Here is a 27,857-nt window from a genome sequence, read left to right as displayed (position 1 = left end):
CTAATATTACAACCAAATGGGCTGAAACTTGATATAGAGGTACATAAGGCATATGGCCAAAGAATCCCATTGCCTTTTTTGGCATACACCAATTGAAAATGGTGGAAAATTGGTCTTTTCTGCTATTTTCAGATAAAAATGTACATTTTTGGCTCCTGTACCCTTAAATTAGAACCAATTGACCTGAAAGTTGGTATAGGGGAGGCTAGGGCAAATGCCCACAGAATGACATTTACACTTTGGGCACACATGACTTGAAAATGGTGTAAAACAGTTTTTTCTGCTATTTTCAGAAGAAAATGTACATTTTGGCTCTTGTGCCCTAGTATTACAGCCAAATGACATCGAATCTGGTATAGTAGTGCCTAGAGCATACATGTATGCCTACAGAATGTCTTTTGCAATATTGGTACCACTTGAAAATGGTGTAAAATTGGTCTTTTTGTGTTTTCAGTGCTCTTTTGAGACAAAAAATATACATTTTCGTATCTTGTCCCCTTTAATTACAACCAAATGGCCTGGAATTTGGTATAGAGTTGCCTGACGCAAATGCCCAATATAATCTACTCACACAATACTCTGAAACTGTGTAAAATTGTTCTTTTCTGTGCTTTTCAGACAAAAATGTACATTTTTGGCTCCTGTGCCCTAATGACCTAAAATTTGGTAAAGGGATGCCTTAGGCAAATGTTCAGGAAACCTTACTTACTTTTGTACCCCTTGCTAAACATTGTCTTTGAAATTGTGTAAAATAGGTGTTTTTGCTATTTTCCGAAAAAAAATGTTCATTTTGGGCATTTGTGCCCTAATACTACAGACAAATTACCTGGAATTTGGTATAGAGGTGCCTTTGGCATATGCCCAAGGAACTTTAGTTACACTTTTAGTGAACACTACTTCAAATTTGTGTAAAACAGCTTTTTGTGGTCTTTCCAGAGAAAATATACATTTTTGGCTTTTGTGCCCTTATGTTCCAACCAAACGACCTGAAATTTGTTGTAGATGTGCCTTAGGCAAATGCCAAAAGAACTTAAGACACAGTTTTGGCATGCACCACTTTAAAATTGTGTAAAATAGGTCTTTTCTGAAATACCCAAGGAACAGAGCCAACAATACCCTGACCAGTAGTTGTTCTGGGGCTCACAGGTCGACTTTGTTTGTTAAAGGATTACAGGCATGACAGATGAGTTTGTAATAGCTCAGATGGTACAATCTTTCAGAGGGAGGGTCAAAGTGGTCATTGTATGGAAGCAGATCTGATGAAGAACAATATGTAGTGGCCTTTAAACAGTTTTTAAGTTTTAAGCTATGAATATCTGTTCATGATTCTGTCTTTAACTTGCTAAAGGTCAACCAGGTGTATGCAACGTGTATATAGGCAGTTGTTATTATTGTAGCTCAGTATGTCTACTTCTACCCAAGAGCATTCGAGTTCACGAACTACAGTATATTTAAATTGGCCAAAACCTATGTACATGATGTCCATGTTATGATGGCTCTGGGAGAGAAGGTGCAAGACTTCCATGGTTACTTCGGGTACCTTGGATAAATCACTTAGTTACGCCTGCCATCCTTCTGGCATGTAGTACACGTGTGTTCTCATTAGACCCCAGTGTTATCTGGAACAATGGAGTTGGGAAATGAAATCCCTACATGCTACCACTGCTTTTCACAATGTGCCAGTTTAAAATTAAAAAAAAAAAGAGTGCTTTGGCCCACAAGCCAAGACAGGGAAGCACAGACTGACAAATTAATTAACACTGAACCCTACCAAATACGGATTCACCATGCAGCCATGTTACATATTCAGTCAAACCCAGTTGGTTTCTATGTTCTACAATGTATTTTTTGTACAATGGGTCTAACACCGTAAGCCCCACCCCCTGTTCTATTTAGAACACCTCGCTCAAAAACAGCATGGGAAGGGTTGCGCAGGCCGCCGCCGCCAAAATGTCGGTTTGGACGCCCAACGTTATGGTTGAGTTTTCGGCAGCAGAAAACTCTCTCAGTAGCCTCAAAAAATAGTTACACTTATCTTTGGTGTAAATGAGTAGTACCTACATGTAGCTTCGGTTAGGGACGTCCCTCGGATAGGACGTAAACTGGAGGTCCCGTGTTTGAGGAGAGCCACACCTCAAGCACGTTAAAGATCCCACCACACCTTTCGAAAAAGAGTAGGAGCATGCCCCGGTGTGCGATGGTCCAAAAAATTCTACAGCCCAAATACTATGTACAGTGTAGCAGAATCATCAGCAAGTTGATGTTGGCTACCTTAACCCCCAAGACCAAGACAGCAGCAAGGTGCCACATGGGCGTTTGGTTTGAGACAGTGGTTGACTATTATAGGCAGTGATGAGTGATACACAAGTCTTGAACAGGCTTGGTTGATTTGGTATGACAGTGACTGAGTGAGCTGCCCAGATGGGAGTTAGAATATCCTGTATACATGTACAATGTACATGCAAGCAACAGAAAAATGGTAGTAGTACATATTGTAAAGATAGCTCCAAAGAGGCCCTTTGTGTTGAATTTATCTTAGACAGTAGGAAAAGAAGGCATTGAAAAAGGAGCTTACAATTATTTGGGGCTTAATCGCAAGGGTCTGGAGCGGCTGCCATTCAGCGCCAACTCCTTGTGTTATAACTTCTATCTGTGAAAAATGAAATAAAATTCTTTGGAACCAGGAGAAAAGTCCAAATATCTCTAAGGCAGGAGATCAGGTCTCCTTGAGGGATTTACTGTAGGGACTACCTGTCACAGACCATTGACATATCTAGGTCACTGCTGCCTTTTCAAACCACACTGGAGTTGGGTAAAGCTGGAGCACAGTCTTTTCTTTCAATCTGCATATCCTTCTTCCATTCTGTCTCACTTTGGTCTCTTTTTTTAGGAAAGTCTAATATTACATGTAACGTTACTTCATTCAGTTTCCAAGTTCTGGTTTTACAATTGTAACTTGCCTTGATGTCTGTCCAGAATTCCAAAGATCAATCTCTATTTGTCAGTCTTGGAAGCACAAAAATTAAAAATTTTAGAAATCAAAATGATCAGTAAAATTTAGAGTAAATTGACTGTACATGTACTTGTATATTCTTTCAAATTGATACCAAAATAAGTCAATGTTCTGAACTGCTCAGTTATCAATGCTGGACTTTCTAATTTAATCATTGAAGTTCAGGACTATTTCTTCAAAGACTGTTGATTAAATTTAGATCTCTAGCTTAATTTATTTTAATAGTGTCCTTTTTCTTCTATACGATTGCAACTCTTGATTCCATCATGTCCCAGCATGTGGGAAAGGGCTCAAGTCAATACACTGTAGAATTAGCTCACTCAGCTGCCCTATACCATTTTTTTTACACATTAAGACATTTATTTGTGTATGTTGCAATTACCCAATCATACAAGCAGTCTGAGCACTGGGTAGACACCGCCAGGTCTTGTTGGTCAAAAACAGCAAGATTCCCAGCTCAAACTTTCCCGCCCAGGGTACATGTGATACCAGCAGAACTAATTGTGTTTTCTCAGTTGGATGGTACAGTCACAGAGATGCCCACCATTCTTGGCATGATCCATGATTTCCCTTGTGAAAAGGTGCATTTTTCCCTGTCACTCTTTGAGTGCACCTTCTTGTGGAATGTGTTGGTGAGAAAAGCAGATTTTGGGGGTGGAGGGACTGCCATTGGGTCAAGGGCATGTAGCAAATCATCCTCATGGACACCACATAGTGTACGTGCCCAATCCACTAAATTAAAATGACATGTACTGTACATGTATCTCTCCACCCTGATATACGTTTGCACGCTCACTTGTTTGAATCTAATGTAAGAGTTCACAAATCGTGATTTCTAAATGCTGACGACTTGCAAGCAGAAGAATATTGCAGTTGTTACAGTATACAGTAACTAATTTTCTGTGGCAAAATTGCATATTAAGTAAACTCTAAACAGGACACTGTAGAACTTAACTACAATCTGGTATAAGCACACAGACATTCTACATCATGTGCATATGCCTGGTGTGTGTGTACGTGTTTGAAGGCTCAGCCCAGTGGTTCTGGTTCTGGCCCTGTCAGGCTGAACTTTCAGACTGGTAGTCTAGATTATCAGGTAGCCCTAGTGGACAGATGGAAAATTGCAGGTTACACGCCAGGACACCCTATCCCTGCAGCCTACCAGTCCAGAACAGGACTAGTAGTCTGGGTTGATTTAGGCCTTCACGGCCATCTAGCCTAAGTAGGTCAGACTGGTAGCCCTGGGAGTTAAGCACAGTGGGCACAGAATCTGGCCGTCCAGGCCACATAGTTCAGACTAGTAGGCCAAGATCTCAGCCTGGTAGGCCACAAGCATTTTCAATCAATCATAACTGGAGTTATAAACATCACTGATCATTGATTTTCACATGAAGAGTGCCTGATGATGAGAGCTTTAGATTGATACCACACATAAGGGTTTACAGTTTACACTGCTTGATTTTCCAATTGTTGGTGTCTTTTCCAAATTTAAAGTGACCAGTGTTTAATGTTGAAGTTGTGTAGTAGTCTGGACATAGCAACGGATAACCAAGATGGATATTGTAGCAGACTGGATTAACCAGCAAGATATCAAAAGATTTGGGGGATTTACCTACTTTGTGGTTTATTTTATAAAATTATAATATACCAGTATTGTAAACTAATAGACTGGAAACACTATGAAAATACTGCACTCCTTTTCCTAATCCACTACGAAAAATAAAACCCAGGCAAGTTTTAAGTGAGAAACATTGTGTATAACGTAAGACTGAGAACATTTTTTTGCTACAATTTTGTTTTGCTGTGTTTGAAAGTGTCCATTTCTATTTCTGAAATAAAACATTTTCCAACAATAATAAAACTATCATCTTATTTGGGTAGAAATCTTGGAACAGATTTGCCTACCTCCCCTCATGATCATCCTCTCAGCTCCTTGCCAGACCTGCTGTAGTAGTCTAGTATCCCAGGCTCCATCTCCCAGCCGCCCGACCGCAGCTCAATCAGCTGCAGGAGTCTGTGCCGGGCTAGCGGCGGCGTCTTAAAACTCAGGAACCGGTCACGCAGGACGGCAAACAGGTCCTCCATCCTATAGGAATATACAGATATATCTGGTACTGTTATGTCAAATGGGCAACATGTGGTAAATGTACCTTTCTGTTAAATGAATAATCCTGGTTGCCAACTGCAATGTATATGCATAGTCATGCCCATTTTCCTCAGACTGTAAAATATTGCAACTATGAAGACAATTTGAAAGTGAATTACAGAGATTTTAGATATATAATGAGCAGAACTCTGACCTGATCAAGACTGGGTCCCATTTCAGCCAGCAGATTGTACAGTCAACCTAAAAAAGGAAAAAAAAAGAACGAAATCTTCAGAGAAATCCAGATACAGGTAGGCTGCTCTAAAACACCCAACAGAAAGCATTAAATTTTATTAAGTTTAATTTCCATGTCAACATTAACTTCTATAGTTTCACACTCATACTGGTAATTAGATTATTATACAAAGTCATGTGTATGTCTTACAACCTGTGTCAAGAAAAAGGAAAACATACTATTACTAAGCCTAAAATGCCTTACCTGCATCTCATTCATGCCGAGTGGCCCAGGTAAGGCTAACAGTGACATGGCAGTTTAAAACACAGAGTATCCGGAACAATGAAGGGCATTTCCTATTAACCTAGTGGACAATTTAGCAAAATGATGGACAGTACCAAGTGCAATGTTTTTGTTGGGAAGAATTTTAGCTATCAAGCCAACCTCTTACTTTTTCTAGACAGAATGAAATCCAGCTTTTATATTTCTGACACATTTCCTCGGTCAAGTTCTTTTCTTTAAAAACTGTCCATTGTCATCATTGCCAATTAAGGGAAACATGTCACTACTACTTAGCCAATCTGACATTATGAGGGACTTGGTGTACAAATCCCCATGGATCAAAAACGCCTCGTAGCTTAATAGCTAACATTTATGGTGCAGTACTTCACCGAACTGCTAGAGATCACTCTTAATCCATGCACTTCACCTTGATAACTTGTAAGCTGTATATAAACTTGTATAACTTCATCACAGCCTGATATCCAGTTCAATCATGGATTGCGTGGACTCTCTTTGCGGCTCTATTAAAACCAGGATCCGGAGCTAGAATGACTTCCTTCTGGCTAACACCATGATGTTATATTCCCGCCATGTTTGACCTTGGGGCTGTCTAATCTCCAAGCAGATGTTGGGTGACTAAACCGTCCACTCAGGGCTTTTAGTCTTTTTAGTCTAGTTTCTTGTTTATTTCCACCTTTTATAAGATCATGGTTACGTACTATTTGAGCATACTTTGACGGTACTATCTGCACTGCCCTATCCAGAAAAGCCAATCACAACAAACTGTGGTCCTGTTTTTATTTATTGCAGTTCAAACTGAGAAATATAGTACTCTTATTGTACTATAACATCATATACATACCAAATTTATACAATGTATTTCTCTAAACTAAAACAACAGGAAAGCATAAATGAAACAAAAACCTGCATCACCTTACCAAAGGTTTGTCAAAAAAGCTCACAATTTCTAAAAGTTTTTAGATTCTTTGTAACATACATGTATCTGTACAACATTATGTATATTTGCTTCAGGAGAACTAATATTATCTATTCAAAAATAATATACATTGGAATGATATGTTACTTTGCAACACATGCTCTAACGGCAGAATTCTGTACACAACTTTTCATAATATCTTTGTTTCATCCCTGCCATAAATCATATCTATTATAACATTTTACATTTTATATTAACATCACTGATGAGTTGCATAATTGCTAGTTGTAGCTTGGGAACATTAATTTTGCATATACTATCTAAATACAGGGACATACACATTTTATAGACATATACTTTTCATTCATACAAAGACAGTCACTGTATGTAAAATAATTTTACAGGGTATTCAACTTTTTAGAGAAGCTGCAGTCATGTGAATGTCTGTCAATTTATTTAATTGGATCCAACTTTGGTGATCCCAGTCTGCCATTAACTGTTGCTCCCTGCAAGAAAATAAGAAAAGCCTTTCATCATATAGAACATCTGGTTTGCAGAAATATGAACCATCCATATTTCAACAAATATTTCAAGAAATTTTCATGGATGTAAACTTAAGTTTGGTCACCTAATCACCTTCTTGTTACAATAGATTTAATAGGATTTCCCACTTGGTAAGTTGAACAAAAATATGACAACCTGATGGTAGGTTACCCATGTTTTTATCCTCTCCACATATAGCAGAGAGGATAAAAACCTAGAATTCAAATAGGTTTGGCATTAAACTTGGCTAATGATAATAGTATTGAGAATGCCTTTGATGCAGGATAAAAACAAGCTTGATGGAGAATATCTTAAACCTATCTCACCATGGACATGGGGAAGTCATGAAGAACCATCTGTGACGACCGCGCGAAACCGTTCTCCCGCTCGTTCATCCGGATCAGAAGCTCCTGCTTCTCCCGACCCCACATGCGGGCATTTTCTGTCAACTGCGGACAGTTAATAATAATGACTGTCAGAATTGTGCATAAGTACAGAAGCAAACATTTATGTTTGCATGCAGTAACATTTGTCAGTTCCTGCATGGTGATACATGTAAGTATCATGATACATCTTGCTTTCTCACTATTCTGAGATCCTAAAAACTCAAAACAACACTGCTGACTAAGCAATATTTGAATTGGTATAGAATTTTAGCTGACCAAAATCTGAGCAGGAAGAATTTGGTTTTCCAGTGATATGATCTTCCCCTAGATGGGGGCCCGCAAGCCCTTTTCCGTAGAGCGTAATCGGACGTTTTAATTCTACGTAGAGCGTAGACGGAACGTTCGAATTCAACGTAGATCGTAGTTGACGCATTTTGTGTAGAGCGTATTCGCCGTTTTAATTTCACGTAAAGCGTTGTAGTCACTTTATTGCAATTTATCGTAAAGCGTAATCGAGAGGTTTCCGAATTAAGCGTAGAGCGTTGTCGGGGACCCCCCTTTGCAGCCCCCCTTAGATTGATGTACAATGTATGCTCCCCTACCTGGTTCTCCAGTGAAATGATTCTCCCCTCTGCCTTCTCCAGTTTTGCCATCAGGTCCAGCCTCTCCTCATCATCCATCTTCACACCAGGAGGGTAGTGAGGCTGGGGAGGCTCCTGGGAACATGGGTCAAAATGGACTTATGACAACCCTCTATATACTAATGTTGCTTCCTGCCTGCATGGAGGAAAATGCCTTAAGAAACAGTTGCTTACACAGAAAAATACAAGGCTTTTATATAAATATGTTTGTGTGTGTGTGACATGTGCAATCTTGATAGATCGCTTTTTGTTCTTTATTGGAAGGGATATCATACAATTTGTCTTAAGTCAAACCTCACACAGCAATAAAACCTTTCTGATTAATTTCTACGATAATCAATATTAAAGGTTCCAACATTTCAAGATTACAATGTTTCAAACCAATCTCAGAACAATGTTTAAATTATGTGAAAACATCTTCAAATTCTTTGGAAAAATCTTCAGACTCTTTGGAAAAATCTTCAGATTCTTTGGAAAAATCTTCAGATTCTTTGAGAACATCTTCAGATTGTTTGGAAAAATCTTCAGATTTTTTTAGAACATCTTCAGATTCTTTGGAAATATCTTCAGATTTGTTGGAAAAATCTTCAGATTCGTTGGAAAAATCTTCAGATTCTTTGGAAAAATCTTCAGATTCTCTGGAAAAATCTTCAGATTCTTTGGAAAGATCTTCAGATTTTTGAAAAAATCTTCAGGTTCTTTGAATTGAAACAATCTTCAGATTTTGCAGAAAATCTTCAGATTTTTTTTATTTTTGGTGCATGACAACTTATAACAATAATTATTAAATTATTAACTTAACTTATTAACTTCCTACAATTTATTGAATTCATTCAAGTAGCCATCACAAGTGTTTTTGGGCTCCATGTTGTACCTTAGCCCTGTTGAGTTCGTCCCTGAGTCGTGCGTTCTCTGCAGCCAGTGCAGAATGTGCCTCCAGACTCCTGTCTGCTGGCAGAGTTCCCTTCTCTAACTGTTTATTCAGAAGCTTTTCCATCTTCTCTATAACCTGGAAAGAAAGTTTAAACAAACATGAGGCTATGTCAGATTCAATAGTTGGGAAAACTTTAATGCAATCATATACCAGCATTTTCTTCATATAATTCTCAATCTAAATTTAACAACAAACAAATTTAACAAACAAACAGTTATCTTGAAGGTTCATCATACTCTGTGTTGGTAGAAGTCATTATATGCAAAGCAAGTTTAAACTGTAATTTCCAACACAAAAAGTTGGACTTCTGCAAATTTTTGACGGAACAACCCCAGTCCTAGGGATGAGCAATCCACTGCTTCTGTGATGTTACATTATGAAGATGCAATAAGTCCATTTTTTTGTGTTCGAATACTTTAAACTTGCTTCATAAAGACTTAGTCTGAGTCTTAAATCAGAAAAAAACAAAAGTCCTTGATACCTCCTCTTGTCTTTTAATAGTATCTTCCATCTTCTTCTTCTTGCCATCGTTCTCAGGTACTTTAGGTGCGACAGGCTGCTGGGGCTTCTGTGCTTTCTGCTGCTTTAACAACTCTGCCTCACGGTCATTTTTCTGGACAAGAACAAGTAACAAGATTATCCAAGGTGTTAAGGTTGCCAGGAATATAACAAAGGAGGGAGCATTTGAGTATAATGCAAGGAAAGTAAAACAAAGAAGAGATGGAATAGAGGAAAAAATGCAGGAAGTGTATTTACATGGAGGTTCGGGACAAATTCATGGCAGATATTTAACGGTATTTAATTTACCCATGGTAAAAAATGTTCAAAGATCAGTACTATTAGAGGTAATAGTAAATGGAAACTAAAGAAAACTTCAAAGCAAAACAGAATGATCTGACATGTACATGTACAAGTCATGCCATGAAAATGGGTTCTGTACCTTGATAAGTTCGTTCTGCAGTTGTTGTATCCGTTCTTTCTGCCCCTTGATGGAGGAGGCCTGTTGGCTCACCTTCTGCTGTAACAGGGCTGCAGACAGAGGAAATCATCAAACTTTCCCATGCAATGTAGAAGGGCCATCTATTGTTATTACTCAACTCAAGTTATGCATGTAACGTTGAAGTCAGGAAGTCAGGGTGAGAGCGAAGTCAGGAAGTCAGGGTGAGAGCAAATATCTACATGACTTGTATGCATTAACTTTTTTAAATCATTGCTACAAAATAATTATTTCTTACAAGTTCAACTTCTGAAGAAGACTCCAGCAGCTGATTGATCCAATCCAATCAGAAGTGTTGATTTGATCCATTCAAAAATGTAAATTTACTCACAAAATGAAAACACAATGCATCTGTGGTCTCTTAAACACTGAATCAGAAGTCATGATCACGGAGGTAGACTTACTTCCATTTCAAAACTCAAACATCTACAAGTATTTAAATTTATGGCTTCACCACTATGTGTGCAATTAAAAATCCTAAGCAATAATGTAGGGGATAGACATCCAACTGTTGTCACTTCATACTATTAGTTATATCAATGTAAAGAATTGTTTTCCTTGTGTTTCTCCTACTTTCCCTGCCAAGTCGTAAAATGTGGTGTAGCCATCCGCTACATTTGCTTTAAAGCAAATGTCGGCCTTTCTAGTTTTACCATAGCATCAGCTCCTCACCATATTTATCCACGAGATCCCCCCTGCTGAGTGCCTGTAGCCCGGCAGGCCCCACCAGTGCGTCGGCAGCGTCCCTGTTCATGTGCAGGTTCCTCCTGAGCTGGCTGTTCTCTGCCTCCAGTCGAGCGATGTCCTCACGCAGCTTCAGGATGTCTGCACCCATCCGCTTCAGCGCTGCACGGTAGTTATCCAGCTCCTGTAGGGGGAATGGTGGAAATGAAGCCCTGATTGTTGTTCTTAAGTTGCAAAATCAATTATGGTTCTCTATTGACTCGACAAAAGTACAGGTCTGGGACTTTTGTATGGTCTACTACCGTAACAACTAAGTAGCCTGGGTATCAAACTAAATACATGTATGAAGAAAGTCATCCTACAAACAGAGTGTACATTTATGTAAGTGGCAAACTATGTACAGAATACGTGCAGTGTCTAAGATTTAAACATTCTTTGATGTATTTCCCTATTTGAACACTATATAGATTATCACCTATGAAGATTATCAGTCTGCTATTACCCTAACACTTAATAAATACATCTGAAACTGAAACTATCAGACTGAGTATGGATTATCCCACTACCTACAAAGGGAGTCCCCCAAACACTGTGGAATGTTAAGTAAGAATTAAAGTAATTTTTATAAGTTACATCCATATGAGTTCATTATTTTTACGATTATCTCATACAAGTACTCCAACCTCAGACTTGTAAAACCTAATTTCAATCTTTCTTTCTTTCTTTCTATACAAATCTCATCATTTTGCTGTCAAGTCTGCTGTTCCTTTCAAACACATTCAAGAAATTTTCTCAAGAAATTCAGTTCATTTAGTGATGCTAAAATGGGTGACCGATGAGTCACTCAAAATGTCTGGAAGTAATCTCCATAATTTATCCAGTAGTAGTGTTTGATTAGTCTTTGAATATTTCCTACAAAATGTATCCTTTAAAGTAATCCTATTCAGCAGATTCCTGTCCCACCTTAGACTGATGCTCCAGTAGTGAGTGAGAGTAGGGGTCGTCAGGCTGGTAAGACTGACGCAGACCGTCCTTGGGGGGCCTGCGTGGCGGGGGTTGTGTCGTCTCTGAGATGTACTCTGGTAGAACGTCCTGTACCGCGTCCATTCCTGGCCACTCCCCATCCTTCAACGGCTGCGGAGGAGGGAAGAAAAACATGTTTGTTTGTTTGTTTGTTTGTTTGTTTGAACCATTCTTTATTCTTGACAAGCTCAAATTGCCCTGCAGGCTGCTTTTCATTGAAGTCATGAGGAAGGAGGTAATAATATTAAATTTACATCATTTTTTTTAAAGTCCTAAGCACATTTTACAAAATTCATGGTAATAATGATTACCATCATGATGGTACAAAGAGTGAGAGCTTTTATATGCCATATGGGTCATGTGAAATGATGTTATCCAATTCACCAAGCAGTACTTAGGACTTAAATAGACTGGCTGCTTGGTGAATTGGATACTGCCTCACCACCTTAGGATCTGCTTGGAGATAAACCCTTCTAAAAGAGTGGAACTTACTGTTTTTAACCCATTATAGCCATTAAAAAGAAAATACACAAGGAAGAAAGATTGTCCTGATGCCAGGATTTGTGTGATAGAAACTGTTTTGCAGCCCACATATGCATGTATTTCAGAGCCTCACAAAATTGACCTGTTGTCAAGATGTAACAATAATCTAAAAGGCTGTCAGGTCACAAAGTGTGTAGTATAGACTGTACTACTATTCCTCAAACACCATTATCAGGAATCAACTCTGCCTTAAAGCCTGCAAGTGCAGGAAATGGCAGAAAAAGATAGCATGAGGCCTGCAACTGATATTGAGAGCTGATTACATATTCTAGACTAAGTACAAATTTTGAGAAATGCTAACTACATAATGATTACCACCTCTAGAATTAGTATACTATCAACAATATTATATATGTGCATGGTATCCATCAAATCTTTCACGGCATACATCTGACCTTTGATAAGTTGATGATTACAAGATTAATTATTAAAGCTGAACTTTCCAAACTAGCACGAATTAATCTAAGCTACATGTATTGTTGTCTGTGCCTACCACTCTCATTTATCATTTTGATGACATTAAGTCAAAACTACTGCCAGCAATTAATACCATGGAAATATATGCTAAACATCGATCACAAATGCCTCCTTCTAAAATCAACAATTTAGTCTGTTTTACATTATATATCATTTGCTATTATATAATTATAATAATTACCTGGACCTATGATTTTACCACTGTATTAGATTCAGTTAGGAATTTAGGAATGAAATATTACAACGATTATTGCACATTTTTTAAAACCATACTTACAGAAGAAGTCCAGGGTCTGTAGTAGTCTACAGCCATTGGGGCACAGTTTTAGTCTAAGTTCTTCCCATGGCCAAACATCATACTCTCACGTTAATAACCCTCACAATAAGATACATTAAGGATCTAAGTATTGCCACATTAGCCCCCCCAATTACACGCTTGACATGAGAACAAAGTACACCACTTTCCACGCCAAAACTTTCCCCAGTAAGAAACGAGATTACTCACGGAGGCGGTATATGGCCGGTAATAATCCGTTGCCATTGGGTACTGCGGCTACAAACTAAACTAATCAATATCAATTATCTGATTACAAGAGGAAAACATTGCTACTTGGGGCTCTTAACTCGGGTGTGTTGTGTTCCGACGCAGGTATTCATCTGTTCACGTCACCGTCGCGGTCGCCAGAGCTGGCGTGCAGTGCAAACACGGCGCGCGGGGTAACCCGGCAACAAATGGTTATCAAAGCACAAACTCTGTATGGCTTGTTTGACAAGGATGGGTGGTGTTATTTTGGTAGTGGGTCTGCCTGTGCATGTTTGTCTGCTGGGGCAGGAGAATAGACTGAGAGAAAGCTTTTGAATCATTAATTATTCATAACTTTGACAGAAAAATTATGATCAGTGTTGTACAAGAGCACAAACTCTGTATGGCTAAGTGTTTGACAAGGATGGGTGGTGTTATTTTGGTAGTGGGTTTGCCTGTGCATGTTTGTCTGGGGCAGGAGAATAGACTGAGAGAAAGCTTTTGAAGTCATTAATTATTCATAACTTTGACAGAAAAATATGATCAGTGTTGTAGCCTGAGCATCTGTCTTTCTGTCATTTGTACATAATTTTGCCACTTATGATGGACAGAATTTTTGTTCAATCTGTCATCTTTGACAGACAAAAAATAGCATTTAAAGAGGTGGAAAGACATGATGTCATTAAAGTAAGCTTTTAGCCTACCAGTAAAATATGTCTCTTAGAATGCAGGAAATAGCATTTCAGGGGGTCAAGATTTCAAACTTTTTCTGAGGGAACATACCAACAGACACCCCTTAGGATTGCCCAAATACCTACGTGTCAAAATGGTGTTAGATCAAACAAGACCAAATGACTGGAAAAAAAATTCTGGCTGGCTAGAACAATGGATCAGCCACTTTTCCATTGAAAAAAGGATGCTGGTTTTAATTCGCAAGGCGATGTTTCCAGGTGTGCCAGCACACCTGTTTCTCCAAACCATGACGACAGGTAAAGTCAACACATCTTTTGTCGTCTTGGCGTTTCCCAGGCAACCGTCAGACGGTGCGAATGTTCACGACGGAATTCTCAAGACCTTCGACCCCATAATTGAAAAAGCACTTGAGTCTACTCAGCTCTAACTTTTCATCAGAATAAAAAGCCTTGCTTTGAACTCTGAGGCTTTGGGTAGAGCTTAAGGCATTTCCACTTGCACACACCTTTGGCATAACTTAAACAAAGGGAGATGAAAGAATGGAATTTGCTGTTCGGGTGGAACACAAACAACTCTTCAAGCTAATCTACAGATCCTAACACAAGTCACACACATTGGTCAATGTCAGACCAACTGAAGGAGGGAGACTATAAAATCAGTCACTTATTCTGTAACTCAATAATGTAGTCACTGTGTTTCAGTTATTGGAAGTCAGTAAGATTTGTTACTAATCAAATATTAAATGTTTCAAATAAATGTATATTATCACAGTATTAAAATTTCATGCTTCTTGACTGTAAAGTAAACTTGCACCAATAATCTCTTCAAATCTTTCTAGGCTTGTGCTGTGGTTAATTTGGGGACAGTGATAATACTGCACAAGCTGATAGCAATATGTACAAAAAATGACATTGTGTGCATAACAATAAAAACATTAGGCCCATTTTGTAGGCCCATTTTTTTTCCAAAAATAATGTCTACATTGTATGTCATCAGTTCTAAACTTCAGATTTTTCTAGACTTATGCCAATTGGTTTTCCTATACTGCTATCAAGTTCTGCAGTCACTGATAATATTGCACAAGCTGATAGCAATATATATGTATAACAAAACATAATAGGCCTTTTTTTCAAAAATAATGTCTACATTGCAATGTTATCAGTTCTAAACTAAAGTGGAAGATGAGTATTACTACAGAAAGCAACAAAAGATGAAGATACCAGACTAGTATATACTGATGTGTGTGTGTATTGCAAACTCAAGTTACTTGACAAACCTGTGACTGCAAAATGTATGTCAGCTTATGATGACTGAGTATTTACCCAATCTTAGGCCATGTGAAACTTTCCATGCCCGTAGCCAGGGGGGTTTGGGGGGGTTCTGACAAACCCCACCACAAGGCTCAAAGATCCACTTTTTGGTCCACTTTTTTAATCTAAAAGTCCAAGATTTTTCGTTAAAAGATGGACTGGAATTGTAGAAAAACTGCTTCCTTTGTCATTGAATAAAAATTCATCTCTGATTTGTTCTTTGAAATCCTCTCAAAAATGCACAAAAAGAAAAAAAATGCCATTTCAGAAGGTTCATTTTTCAAAATTTTCCGAGGTAGCATGCCCCCTGAGTCGAGGTTACTAGGGGCCCCTGACCCCCCTAGGAACCTCGCGCCTTCGGCACTTGCCTTGCGGCTATAGCACAAAAAGTAAAATACCCCCCATTCAAAATCCTGGATATAGGCATGCTTTCCTTACTTACCTTTCTGGGTTTATTTTTGCGGCGCCAACTCGGGCCAGTTTCCACGTCGTCCAGGCCGTCAAACATGTCATCTGCCGGCGATGGCGGCACAAACTGGGGAGAGATGGGTCTGCGGAAACCGCCGTCCACCAGCGAGTCCAGCGACGGCAGGAGTTCCGGACTGGCCGCGGCGATGAGTCCGTCAGGGCGCTGCAGTAACATGAGGTATTGGTGGGGCGTGAAGACTGCATGGTTCGCCATGCTTCAGTCCGTGTTTTGGCATGAAGCCACTCAAGGCAGCCAAGCAGTCATTACTACATGGTATAGCATTACCAGCCAGAATAACATCCAGCTAACGTGTTGTTTGATGGGTTACTAGTAGTCTAGCAGATTTGATGAGTTTAACCGCTTCTAACCCTCCATGATGTACATGTAGATAGCAAAAAGCAGCAAAAATATTATATCAAACTACATGTACTAGACATGTACAAAATCATCTTTGTCTCATAACTTTCACAAAGCAAAATGTATCAGACATGGTGCACATATACAAATGTACATGTATGTGCAACATATATTATGTACTGTTGGCTGGCAAACATCTATAGACAGAATTTGAACAAAAAAGACTTTGTTCCGCTTATATTTGAGGTACTGGTAACAAGAAAGTGCCAATATTTGTTTCATCATTGCAGGACAATAAATTAACCTACATCTGTACTTAAAAGTGTGTGAGTGTGACAGAAATCAATTAAAATTGCATTATACTACAGTAACAGTAATAAATCGTGTACAGAATGACTGCAGAACTAATAAGCTGTTAGAAAGCTGATTGATGTACAGTAAACGATTTGAAGATGGAGGATTTGACAAAACCATTCAAGTTTACAATGTAAAGTTCCAACGAATTAGTCTTATTCAGGTGTGACATTTCTTCTTCTGTAATATGTGAAGTAACTATCGATAAATATAATGCATTAAAACTAAGAAAACTAGCACATTGACACATTCTAGCCATGTTAACTACTGATGAATTGAAGACATGCGTCGCGAACTTTACACCTAATCCCAAGACTTCTAAATGCTTTTGTTACCAACATCACATGGCTAGTAATGTAGTACATTATTCTAGAATCTACATTTTCAAGCTTTTCATCAGACAAAAAGGTATACCTTGTACAGAAAGCTCGCCTCTGAGCAATATGAGAAAGAATCATAACTTAATAGCTTTCTTACCTTTCCAACAGTTACTTAGTTTTCACATGTTGACTTTTCTTTCAAATTTGTTAGTTCCCTGGCAATAGTCAGAGCTCAACACTATGTGCCTATGGACAACACCGGAATTTCAACAGATTCTATTAACTCAAGGGTGGAGGTAAATAATGCTGCTATGGGTGATGAGTTGTAAAGTCATTCATACGTCTGGTCTCTAGGTTATTAATCTTTACTACTCACCTCTGTTGTTATTAGTCTCAGGATGGCACCAACTGTGGGCAGGCTCCCTGGTTGGGTCCTCAGATTTGTACCCTATAGATATAGAAAAAAAAAATAGAAAAATAGGTAAATAAACACCTCATTTTAAGATTGTATGTATTTTTTTTCAGATTAGCAACATTGAGCACTAAGCCTTTCAAACATTACATGATTGTATGATCCTTAACATATGTTCACTTTACAAGTGAACTTTCTAGCACAGCCAGCTTTACTTGGTACTCAAAGTACTCATGCAAGGAGAGACAGTAAAGGCTTACCTCTGTAAGAATGTCCAGAGATGAGAAGAGAAGAGATGAGAAGAGATCTATATAATAGTAAGAGTGACAAGGAAGAAGCTGAGGTGTTGATTCAGAAGAAAAACTTTTGATGAATCATAAATTGATCATTTAATAGCTGTCTTTGCAAATCTATAGTAAAATACAAAGTGAAGAAGAAGCAAACTAAAAATCTGAATGAGAAGAGTGAAGACAAAATTTAATGACTCTTGATTGAAGCCATGTAAATGGAAAAGACTGATTACTCATTGTATCTGTAAACTAATCTGTAACAGGTATCATCACTTGTACACATGCTGTGTGTACTATCGTCTGTTCTGCATAGGCAAAACCTCAAGGATCAATTTAAACTAGTATATAATATTATACATTTTTGGAGCCTTCATTTTTATGACATGTTCATTCTGCAACCTTATGAACTGCAGCCTTATATACAGACCCATTGTTTACCAACTGAAACAGAAGCAGGCCAATGATGCTGATGATATTATACTGACCTGTATGAGAAGACCATCCACCCGCACACCCAGCCTCCCTGGCTCTGACGTCAGAGCATGGTACACATCCTGGTCCAGCAGTATGGAGGAGAAACCTATAGGGCTGCGCATGTGCCAACTCGACTCACTCACAACTGTGTAGAAAAACAGAAGACTCATCAACTTTGGATGGAGCATGAAGATTGCATGGTTCTCTATGCCCCTGTGTTTTAGCATGAAGCCACTCAAGGCAGCCAAGCAGTCATTACTACATGGTATAGCATTTACCAGCCAGAATAACATCCAACCAACGTGTTATCGATGGGTTACAGAATATTTGATGAGTTTAACAACTTGTGATTCTACATGATGTAGGTACAAGGCAGCAAAAATATACCATCACACAAGGGATTCACCACCTGTATGTGCGAGTACGGGTGATGCGCGTACCCCGTACGTAAGCAGCACGTGTGAGTATGGCCTCCTTACATTTTGCCAGTCCTTACCTGAAGAGGCTGGATAGTACTCAATGACCAGTGCAGAGGTAGGTGAGAAGATGGTAGCATTATCTCTGCTGTGGTGGAACAGGTAGGAGTGGTTCCAGACTGGCTGCTCATCAGGACGGGCTGCCAGGCTCACCTGGAAACAAACAACGGACAGGAGAACTGTTCAATCTGGACTCACAGCATTGTAAAACTGAGTAGTACAAGAATGATGCTCTCCCATTCATGACTTGCTTTCTTTATCATTAATCACTAAATGCACAATACTGATAGATACCTCACTGCAACTGTGTCACATTGTCAGATTTTAATTGTCCTTTAATTTGTCACCTCCCAATCTGTATGACATAGAATGCTATTTTAGAAGTAATACATCATGTATATTGTTATGGTCTGACATATTCTTTTTCTAATTCAACTCAAATATTTTTCATTTATTAGTTATTATTAGTACATGTTATTATTAGTACTTTTTGAGCTGGATCTTACTACTGATAGTTGGTATTGTGAGCAACCCCAATTCAACATAAAGGCTGCTACCAAGTGTCTTGTAAGACTTTAGTGTAGTGACTGTAACTTGTGAATAAAACCATTTAACTACTAACTACAATAACTACTACTGGTACTTACTACTTATTATAATATTATTACTACTACAACTGACAGCCAACAATGCTGGATGAACTACAAGACTAGTAGTTGAAACAGGATGAAAAGTCAATGTCATTGATATTAATAAAAACAAAATAAAAAGATTGTACAAATTGTACATCAGGAATGTCCAGGGACCACACGTACCTGTGGATATCCACCCTTCTGGTGCTGAGGGACGATGAAGGAAGACGGGTGAGGGGAGGGGAAGGTCACGGTCATCAAGGTCACATTGGCAGACCGAGGTGACGCCATCAGAACATCCTCTCTGTGGGAGCAAGTAATATAAAATATTAGGCAATGTCATAGAAACAAAAGTCACTTTTTACCCTTAGGCCACACCAATTTAATGGTTTCATAAAAATATGAAGTGACAGGGCGAAAATAAAAACAGGTTTAGGCATCGTATGATAGCTCCAAATGCTATGATAGGAGCCATGAAGTCAACACAAAAAGCTGGGTTAATGTTTAAACAATGAACTTTTAATCAAACCACTGCATTGATACATGGAAAAACTGCAGGAACTAGGAAGAAAAGGACTTTGGGGGCAAAATATGAGCATTTTTAGTTGATCCAGAACCAGAATCTGAAAAAAAATTAAGAGGCGAATCCGAGAACCAACAAATTAAATTGGTGTGGGCATTGTTGGTGTGAAACAACAAATTAAATTGGTGTGGGCATCACTGCAAAAAAAATTTTTAAAGAATTTTAAAACTCTATTGCATAAGGAAAATTTATATCCTGTGCTATAAAACGGCGGCAAACTTGGATTGCATAAAAAGGCAGAGATTGACCTTGAAGTCTACACTAGAGCATGAAAAAGAAGCTCTTACTTGTAGTTGTGGTAGTCTGGAACGATGCGTGCAACTGCCACAAGAGGGCCGACTGGGTTTTCTACAGGACGCTCCATGGCTCGCAGGAATACCTGTCAGCAGGAAACAGGCAGGACGTTTAATAAAAACATTACAAAATGACAAAGAAAAAATCAACTATCAGTCAGCTATACGTAAGACGCCATGTATCCAAGGCCATCAAGGCCAAAAATCTAAAGTTGAAAAGAAATTAGGTATTTCAGCACCAAGGACAGTAGCCGTTCATCATCAACATCTAACTATACAGGAAAAGTGTAAATTTTCAGTGAGCTTTTCAAGAGAAATTATGTATCAAAGGCCATTAAACAACTTGAAAAGAAATTAGGTACTTCAGCACCAAGGACAGTAGCCGTGCATTATAACAAGTTCTGTACTATATCAAAGTAGGAGTAAAACATCTTACATGATAACATATCAACATTTCAAAAGGGAAATAAATATTTTAGTATTAAATTTTCACTGAGCTATACGTAATATAGGAAGTTATCTATCCAAGGCAAACCAGATAAAAAGAAGTGAGGTACTACAGTACTTCAGCACCAAGGACAGTAGCCTTCTACCATGATGACATGTTCTGTACTACAACAAAGGAGAACATATCCTACATGCATGTAATAAATACATGTAATAAATGCCCAGACATAAGATTATAAGATTTAAGTACTTACCTCCAGGCCACAGTACATGAATGTTGGATGTCTGGGAAGCACGCTGTGTTTACGGATAACTGTGGCGTACAACCGTGCACCATCCTTGGAGGCTTTGCTATGCTGTAGGAGGTCATGACATATGATTTCATTGTCATTTTCATTACAACAGGACAATACATGATGGACCCATCAAAATATACATGTACAAGACTTAGTATTTTGCTAAATGAAATGTGGCTTGGAATGGACTTAAGTTCATGTTTCTCTCTCTCTATCGTCCCTCTTTCCCTCAGTCTCATAGCTCTTCAGCCATAGACTTTTAAAATTTTTTTTTATTTTTGAGATTTTTTAAAGTCATGTTTAAGACTTTGTTAGATCTTTTAAAGATATTTTTTTAAGTACTGAATGTAAGATTAACTAGAAATCAAACATTTAAAAAGCAAATGCAAAATGTTTACCTTCGCATATGCTCTGCTCTGTTAATTCTTACTCAAACACATTCATATGTATGGTCAAAGAGGAGCTTAAATCCTTCCTGCTATAAAATTGCAACATGATGTAAGCCAACATTAGTTACCATGGTGACAGACATCTGGTTCAGGTCATTGACCTTATTTGTTTGAAGAAGAGGAAGAAGAAACAGTGAAAATTATTATGTTTTCCTTTGGCAAACATAAATACAGGCAGAAAGGTGAGAGATACATTGTATGAAAGACACTCTAACATCTTTACTCTACTGTGCTGATACTAACCTTGACCAGTTCCAGATGGTACTGGTGGAAAGGCTTGAGGTGGTGAACAGGTAACTCATACTGAACCAACACCTGTTTGGTCGGGCTGTCTGCAACTGTCAGCATCAGGGCTGCACAAAAATAAGAAAAACACCTCAATATTATGTCAGTTTAAGGGCATCCAGCAGAATAATGAAAGTTTTTGTATAATTAGAAGACTGTCATTTCTTTAGAAACAGAGGCAAAAGAGGGAAAGAAACAGATTTTGCAGGACTCGAAATTTTTGGGAATAGGTGCCCAAAACTTTTTTTTTTTTGGGGGGGGGGTGCACCATGTAAAATAAAATAAGTAGAATGTAAGCAAAAAATAGTAAATGTTTTATTCATAAAGAATAAAAGCAATAGAAAAAAAATTGGGTGCACAACTTCAAATTTGCATGTTACAGGTATTTCGAGCCCTGGAGTTGTTATTAAAACATTTCTTTAGAAATAGAAGCAAAAGAGGAAAAGAATCAGATGAAGCAGTGACCCTACCGTCGTCCTGAGCCCCTGACTCCGGCATGACCACGTTGACTCCCTCCTCCCACCAGGGCAGATGTGTGGCCTGCATCGGTGTGCGTGTTGTACCCTGGGCAGGGCGGTTAGCAAGCTCATCACTACGAGTTTTCCTGAAAAAAAAAAAGCATAATATCACTGCTAAACGAATGCAGAATGAAGTCATATTCTGATAGAGTAACTAAATGTAAAACCCTGTTACTGTAATAACATTGTAATAAATGCATGTATATTACACATTAACAAATATAATACTGATATGTATGATATTATCAATCATTACATTTTAATTATACAATATATCTACAATGTATATAAATTGTCTGTGATGATACTTAGCAAACTTCTGCATATCTAACATAAGTATAAATTTCATATTGCATCATTAGGCCACAACAATTTAATTTGTTGGTTCACGGATTCACCCACTTCATTTTGTTCTGATTTGCAAAAAAAATAAACAAACAAAAAAACATTTCAGCCTCTATTTTCAACTCAAAATGCTCATATGTTGGCCCCAACAGTTGAAGGAAGTCCCTTCTCTTCAAAGTTGCTGCAGTTTTTCCATCTATTAATGCACTGGTTTGATTAAAAGCTTGAAATTCATTGTTTGCATTACAAACTAGCCTGGTATCTTGACTTCATGGCTCATGTACATGTAAGTCTGTTTTTTTCCTGTCGCTTCATATTTTTTCTAAAAAAATCTGAGAACCAACAAATAAAATTGATGTGGCCTTAGGTGGATAAATGCTAATTTCTGTAAACCTACACTGCAACAAAAGGCAGGGGCTGACGACCGTCCTCCAGAGCAGGCAGGTTTCTGGCACCGTGCAGGATCACGTACAGCTCAGTCTTCCCCGGGACAGCAACGTGTGCAAACCCAGAGTCATACATCCCTGGCTTCTGCCAGTCACCCAGAGCAGAGTCTGTGGTCTGTCAGGGAAAAAGTCAGAAACAGCTTACTCGCAATGCAAGGAGATTGGTCTTAGGATAACATGAAGCCAAATAATTTCTATTTGAACTATGTATGATGTTTTTTCTTGACATGACAGAACAGAACTTTATCAGAACATGACATAGAATCATGACATAAAATCATGACATAAAACCATGACATAAAATCTTGACATAAAATCATCATGACAAATTATCATGACATAAAATCCTCAACAGCAACAAAATGTTTAACAGTGTCAAACAAATCATCAATTGTGACAAGCAAGTATTTGCCAGAAATAAAACTGCAAGAATATCACAAAGAAAACACAGTACCCTCCTAGCTGGGCCATCTGTGGGTACCGGCGACTCCACCTGAAAATCTAGTCGAGAGGGGGGCTCTTCTCTTCGAGGGGGCGTCGGCTCACGAGGAGGGGGTGTGGGCTCTCGCGGTGGTGGAGGGGAGGGGGTTGGTGTTCTCACTCTCCGTGGTTGAGGGGGAGGGGTTGGCGTTCTCGGCTGTGGTTGGCGTACTGGTGGTGTCGGTTGTCGCGGAGGCTGTGGCGCTTTATCTCTGTTATCGTGAAAGGACACGTGATACTTGATCCGACCACAGTGCATGGATATAGACTCCGTACTGAGTGTCCTCAGTAGAGTCATGATTCCACTGTAGTTGTACAAGTCCTCGTGGTGTTTTGCCTTCAGGTTGATCCGCGGGGCGTTGGTGCGGGGGTAGATGGCAAACTTCGCCTCCCCGACCTTGTGGCCAGCTGCACTGCTGTCTGCAGGGAGGCTGAAGGCTTCCAGGAGTAGGAAGACGTCATGTTGTTCATCATTCTTACAGAAACCTAGGGGCAAGGAAAATGGAATCTATGATCTTTTTATCAATCATACAATGTATGGTGCTGACCTTCCACTAGTTACATGTACGATTATCATTATTATGTATACTGGTCTCTGAGGAATGAAATAAGCTTAATATTGAAGAAGAGACTGTATGATATTGGTATAGTCACATGAGGACAGTTACTCTCTGTTTCTAATTTGGCATATATCCTACGACCTGATAATTCTACATTTAGTTTAGGCCTCTTAAACAGCTTAACTAGCACTAGTAGTATACACTCAGGTACAAATTGTATATGGCAAGCTTTCAAAGGGAATTCAATGATTCAGAAATAGAATCTATCAGGTATAGGTTGGAGATAGCAGGAAACTTTTTACATTTAGATATTTTCATTTCAGTGTGTTGATTTCATTGATTTGGACCATATGAAAAGCATCATTTTGACTTTAACATTTTGTAAAGCTTTCATTGGCCTTGCTTTGAAGTGCCTGGATCTATTTACAACATAATCCATGATCCCAAGCTTAATCAATTGATCTAAAATGTTTGTTTTTGAAAAAGGGGTTGGTGTAGCATTATACATAATACAGTAGTTAATAACACTTAAATTCATGCAGTGATCTGATCCATCTACAGAAAACACTTGTTCAACAAACATTAATGATTTACTGAAGACCAGTATATCCCTGTGATGAAAGTGTTGCTATGTCACACAGCTATGCACTTTCCCTATATCCTAGCAGTGTGTATACTCAATGGAGTGAGTTGCCAGGATACAAGACTCATTGTAACAGTGGGTCAGTCCTGAAGAGACTTAATGTCACCACTACAAAATGAAACACTTTGTTCCAACTATGAATCAGTTGAGGATGTTATACTCCTCAATGTAAAATGATGTTTAAAAAACCAAAAACAACCACAAAGGCTATGTTGTTCTGTGAATCTGTGTTGTGTGCTTCACTAAAGTAATGAAATGGGTGCAAAAGAATTCAGTACGATGTAATTGATAGTCAATGTCATTGACTGGCAATTGATTGACTACTTCAACCCACATAATTAAATACAGCATGTCAAATCCATTGGGCAACATGAGAATTCTTGAATTTGCCATTGTCATTATTACCCATTACTGTATAAAAATATGAAACAATTTATCATAACATAAGTCTTATCTAGTAAGTCTCCCACAAAAATAAAATTGCATTCCACTGTTGAGTCTGGATCAAATTCATGATATGTGCTTTGTGGTTGTACAAGCTTAAGTGGGAGGATCAAATGACTTGAAGGATCATTCAGAGGTTGGTGGAAAACAATGATGGAAAGAAAACAATACAGTATTTGCCCCCTATAGCAATCCTTCATGGTCAGTTCCTGAAGCCATATCAATCTATTTCCCTGGTTCTTGGCAGGTTTTTTTGCCAGCCCTAGATTTTGTTCCTCCAGTATAGGGTAGAAAACTTGAATGTCACTAAAATTCACTTACTGATGCCAGTTGTTTACTTTTCCATTTGGACTGTTTTTCGATGTTGATCTTTCATGTACAGCTGTATTAATCTTAAAAAAAGTTCTTTTATACACAACCATTTCTTTTACTAGGTTCCTCAGTTGGCTCATGTAAAACGAATGCATGTGAATAAAAGAACTTTAATATTCAATCATTTACTAACCTGATAAAATTATTTACGGATGCATTGATCTTAATTCATGAACTGATAAATTACATTGTTGCCTAATAGCTACATTTATGTAGCCTGGGTACCATCCTGGTTGGTTTATGTCTGCTCTCTAATAGTTGCTATACATCAATATGGGTAGCGACTGCTGTGCTAAGAAGACGTAAAATAACCAGGATGGTACCCAGACTAACACTTAAAAGTTATACATCAATGTAATTAAAATAAATGATCACCTCTGGGCAGGAGGAAGGTGAACTTGTGGTTCTGGAAGGTGGACAGGGCATCGATATCAGTCTGCTCCACAATATCTGCAACAGAAACAACATATGTAAATGCATCAATTTGTATTTTATGTATCAGTGCAATAGATGCTACATAAGGCCTTAAGGAACAAAATATTGTGTTTCCTGTTTAAGTCCAGAACAAATTAGGGCCAGTTGGTGGGGATTTTTTTCTTTCCTTTTTTATTAGACTTTGTCGATCTCTAGTCATGCAGCGTATGCAATAAAGTAAAACTTGTATGAGGGCACTTATATTTTCGATGTTGGAAAACCGATTGTACAATGTTTCATCACTCAGATGTCAGATCATGGAGCTTAAATAAATGGTCAATCGGGTCAAAAACTTTATGTCCCTTGCAGGGGTCCACCTAAAAAGGCTAGGGTCAGCAGTTTTTCTAGGGTCGGTCGGGAAACAGAAAACACAGTGGCCTCAGTGGAAAAGATGCTAAATATGGATGCTATATATAGTTACCTGAAGCAAGTCTTTGATTTACAGCAATACATGAAACCATTAAGTGTCACTAAACAACCTACCCGTTTGTTCCTCTGCCTCGTCCTTTTCCTGTCCTGGTTCTGCATCGTTCAGTCTCACAGAGATGCCGTCCACACCAAACATGGGGTTCTTTACCGACAGTTTCAGGAAGTAGCGCCCATTGTGGTTAAATTGGGCGTTCAGAATGTCAAAATCAAAGTTCAGAGTTCTGTCCTGGATGGATGGAACGCTGGAAGCCATTTTCTATCTGTGCAAAGAAAAAAATTAGTAATAACGACATGTATATCAGCTACCAAACAATTGTTATTTCCAAAGCAAACATCTTATAAAATTTGACTGTTGTACTTGTAGTTATGCCTTGGCATGGCAGTTAACATTACAAATGTGTCTTCTAGTCTTATGTGGACACTTTTATTTAAGTTGTATACAAAGAATTTTTCTCATTCGATCGAACTTTATAAAGAATATTTCTGAGTTATAGAAGTCTGATACATATATCATTTTTTTCTATGTTTATACCTGCAATTGTTGTCACAAGGCTAGAAATGTGTAACAGCCTATAGCAATAAGCACACACAATATTGTAAAATTGGTAGCAATGGAGTTACGGAAGGAAAGTTTGGCAATGCAAAATTTTCTTCCTAAATGCAACTGTAAAGCTCAATTAACTTAAGGAACAAAACTGAACTGAGTGATGGTCGTTACTATCACAGTACATGATGGGTCACTTCCTGCATTGTAAACATTCTTTACCTGAGCAAAGTTAGTAGCTAGTAGTAGAGATTAGCATGTAAATGGACCCATACTGTCTAAAATTATACAATGGAGTTCTAACCTCCATGATTATACTCATGAACAACTGTTTTGAGTTACCTCGAACGCCGAAGACGGTATTCCTTCTTCACATCTTCCTGGTGAACAAAATCAGGTCCTGAAACTACCCAGATCGTGTTCTGATCTACTAAAACATGAAACTACGTTGTCCACAAAACTAGAACTCCGGAAGGCACCGTTAGTGTCTGTGATATCCTAGTCGCGAAAAAAAACTGTGTCGCTCAACTCAGTTCTTTCCTGCGACCGTTCTGCCTTCCAATCCAGGCTCCACTTGATCCAGAACCGCCCCGCTCCTTTGTCTCGGGTCGGAACAATCTTTAGATCACGGTCTAAGCGAATCAAGACGCAAGAATCTAGGCGATCTCGCACGCAAACATACCTGCACAACCATGGCACCGTGTACACAACCTTAACGTGACCTCTGACCTGTTCGGGAGGACACACCTCTCTTCACTAGCGGGTCATTGGCTGGTTACAGATTCGCACCAGGAAACAGGCAGACGGTAGCCAGTGATTGCGTAAGTGCAGATTCGCACCAGCATACAGTACATTTTCCTCCATAATAATTCCCACCAGGACTGAATTCTTTCCTTGAGGACTGGCTCAGAAATAATTTTTCCCAATAAACCTCTCCAGTGTTTTAACATTATTGTCCAAGAAATATGCTTATCATCAATAAAATTTCAAATACGAAAGTGTAGTTTCTGTCAAGGTAAGGTTTCTATCAAGGTACTAAGTATTACTCAACGAAAGAATTTTAAGCTGACATAATACATATACACCCTGCCTCTTCTGTGGATGTTTACATGAATGAACTGAGGAATGGTTACTTATACTACAGTTATATCAAGGACT

At 38.6% G+C, this 27,857-nt stretch overlaps 1 protein-coding gene across 1 annotated transcript; it reads right to left on the bottom strand.

The window, feature by feature from the left end:
* Positions 1–6,916: 6,916 nt before the first annotated feature.
* On the bottom strand, positions 6,917–27,430 carry LOC109464233 (coiled-coil domain-containing protein 33-like). Its single transcript, XM_019761172.1, has 22 exons — positions 27,042–27,430; positions 26,210–26,415; positions 25,628–25,702; positions 23,208–23,719; positions 22,705–22,868; positions 21,915–22,048; positions 21,403–21,512; positions 20,669–20,770; positions 19,962–20,053; positions 19,275–19,395; positions 18,480–18,612; positions 17,995–18,128; positions 17,184–17,255; positions 15,750–15,938; positions 11,702–11,872; positions 10,727–10,922; positions 9,998–10,086; positions 9,539–9,670; positions 8,998–9,132; positions 8,085–8,198; positions 7,423–7,545; positions 6,917–7,059 (listed from the first exon to the last, which is right to left on the bottom strand). Exons 2-22 carry the CDS (start codon positions 26,406–26,408, stop codon positions 7,006–7,008), a joined length of 3,051 nt encoding a protein of 1,016 aa, XP_019616731.1. The 5' UTR covers positions 26,409–26,415; positions 27,042–27,430; the 3' UTR covers positions 6,917–7,005.
* Between the last annotated feature and the right edge of the window lie 427 nt (positions 27,431–27,857).

The sequence above is a fragment of the Branchiostoma belcheri genome, unplaced genomic scaffold (genome assembly GCF_001625305.1).
Source record: "Branchiostoma belcheri isolate BF01 breed outbred unplaced genomic scaffold, Haploidv18h27 scaffold135, whole genome shotgun sequence".
NCBI classification, from domain to species: domain Eukaryota; kingdom Metazoa; phylum Chordata; class Leptocardii; order Amphioxiformes; family Branchiostomatidae; genus Branchiostoma; species Branchiostoma belcheri.
This window is presented reverse-complemented; position numbering and strand designations above follow the sequence as displayed.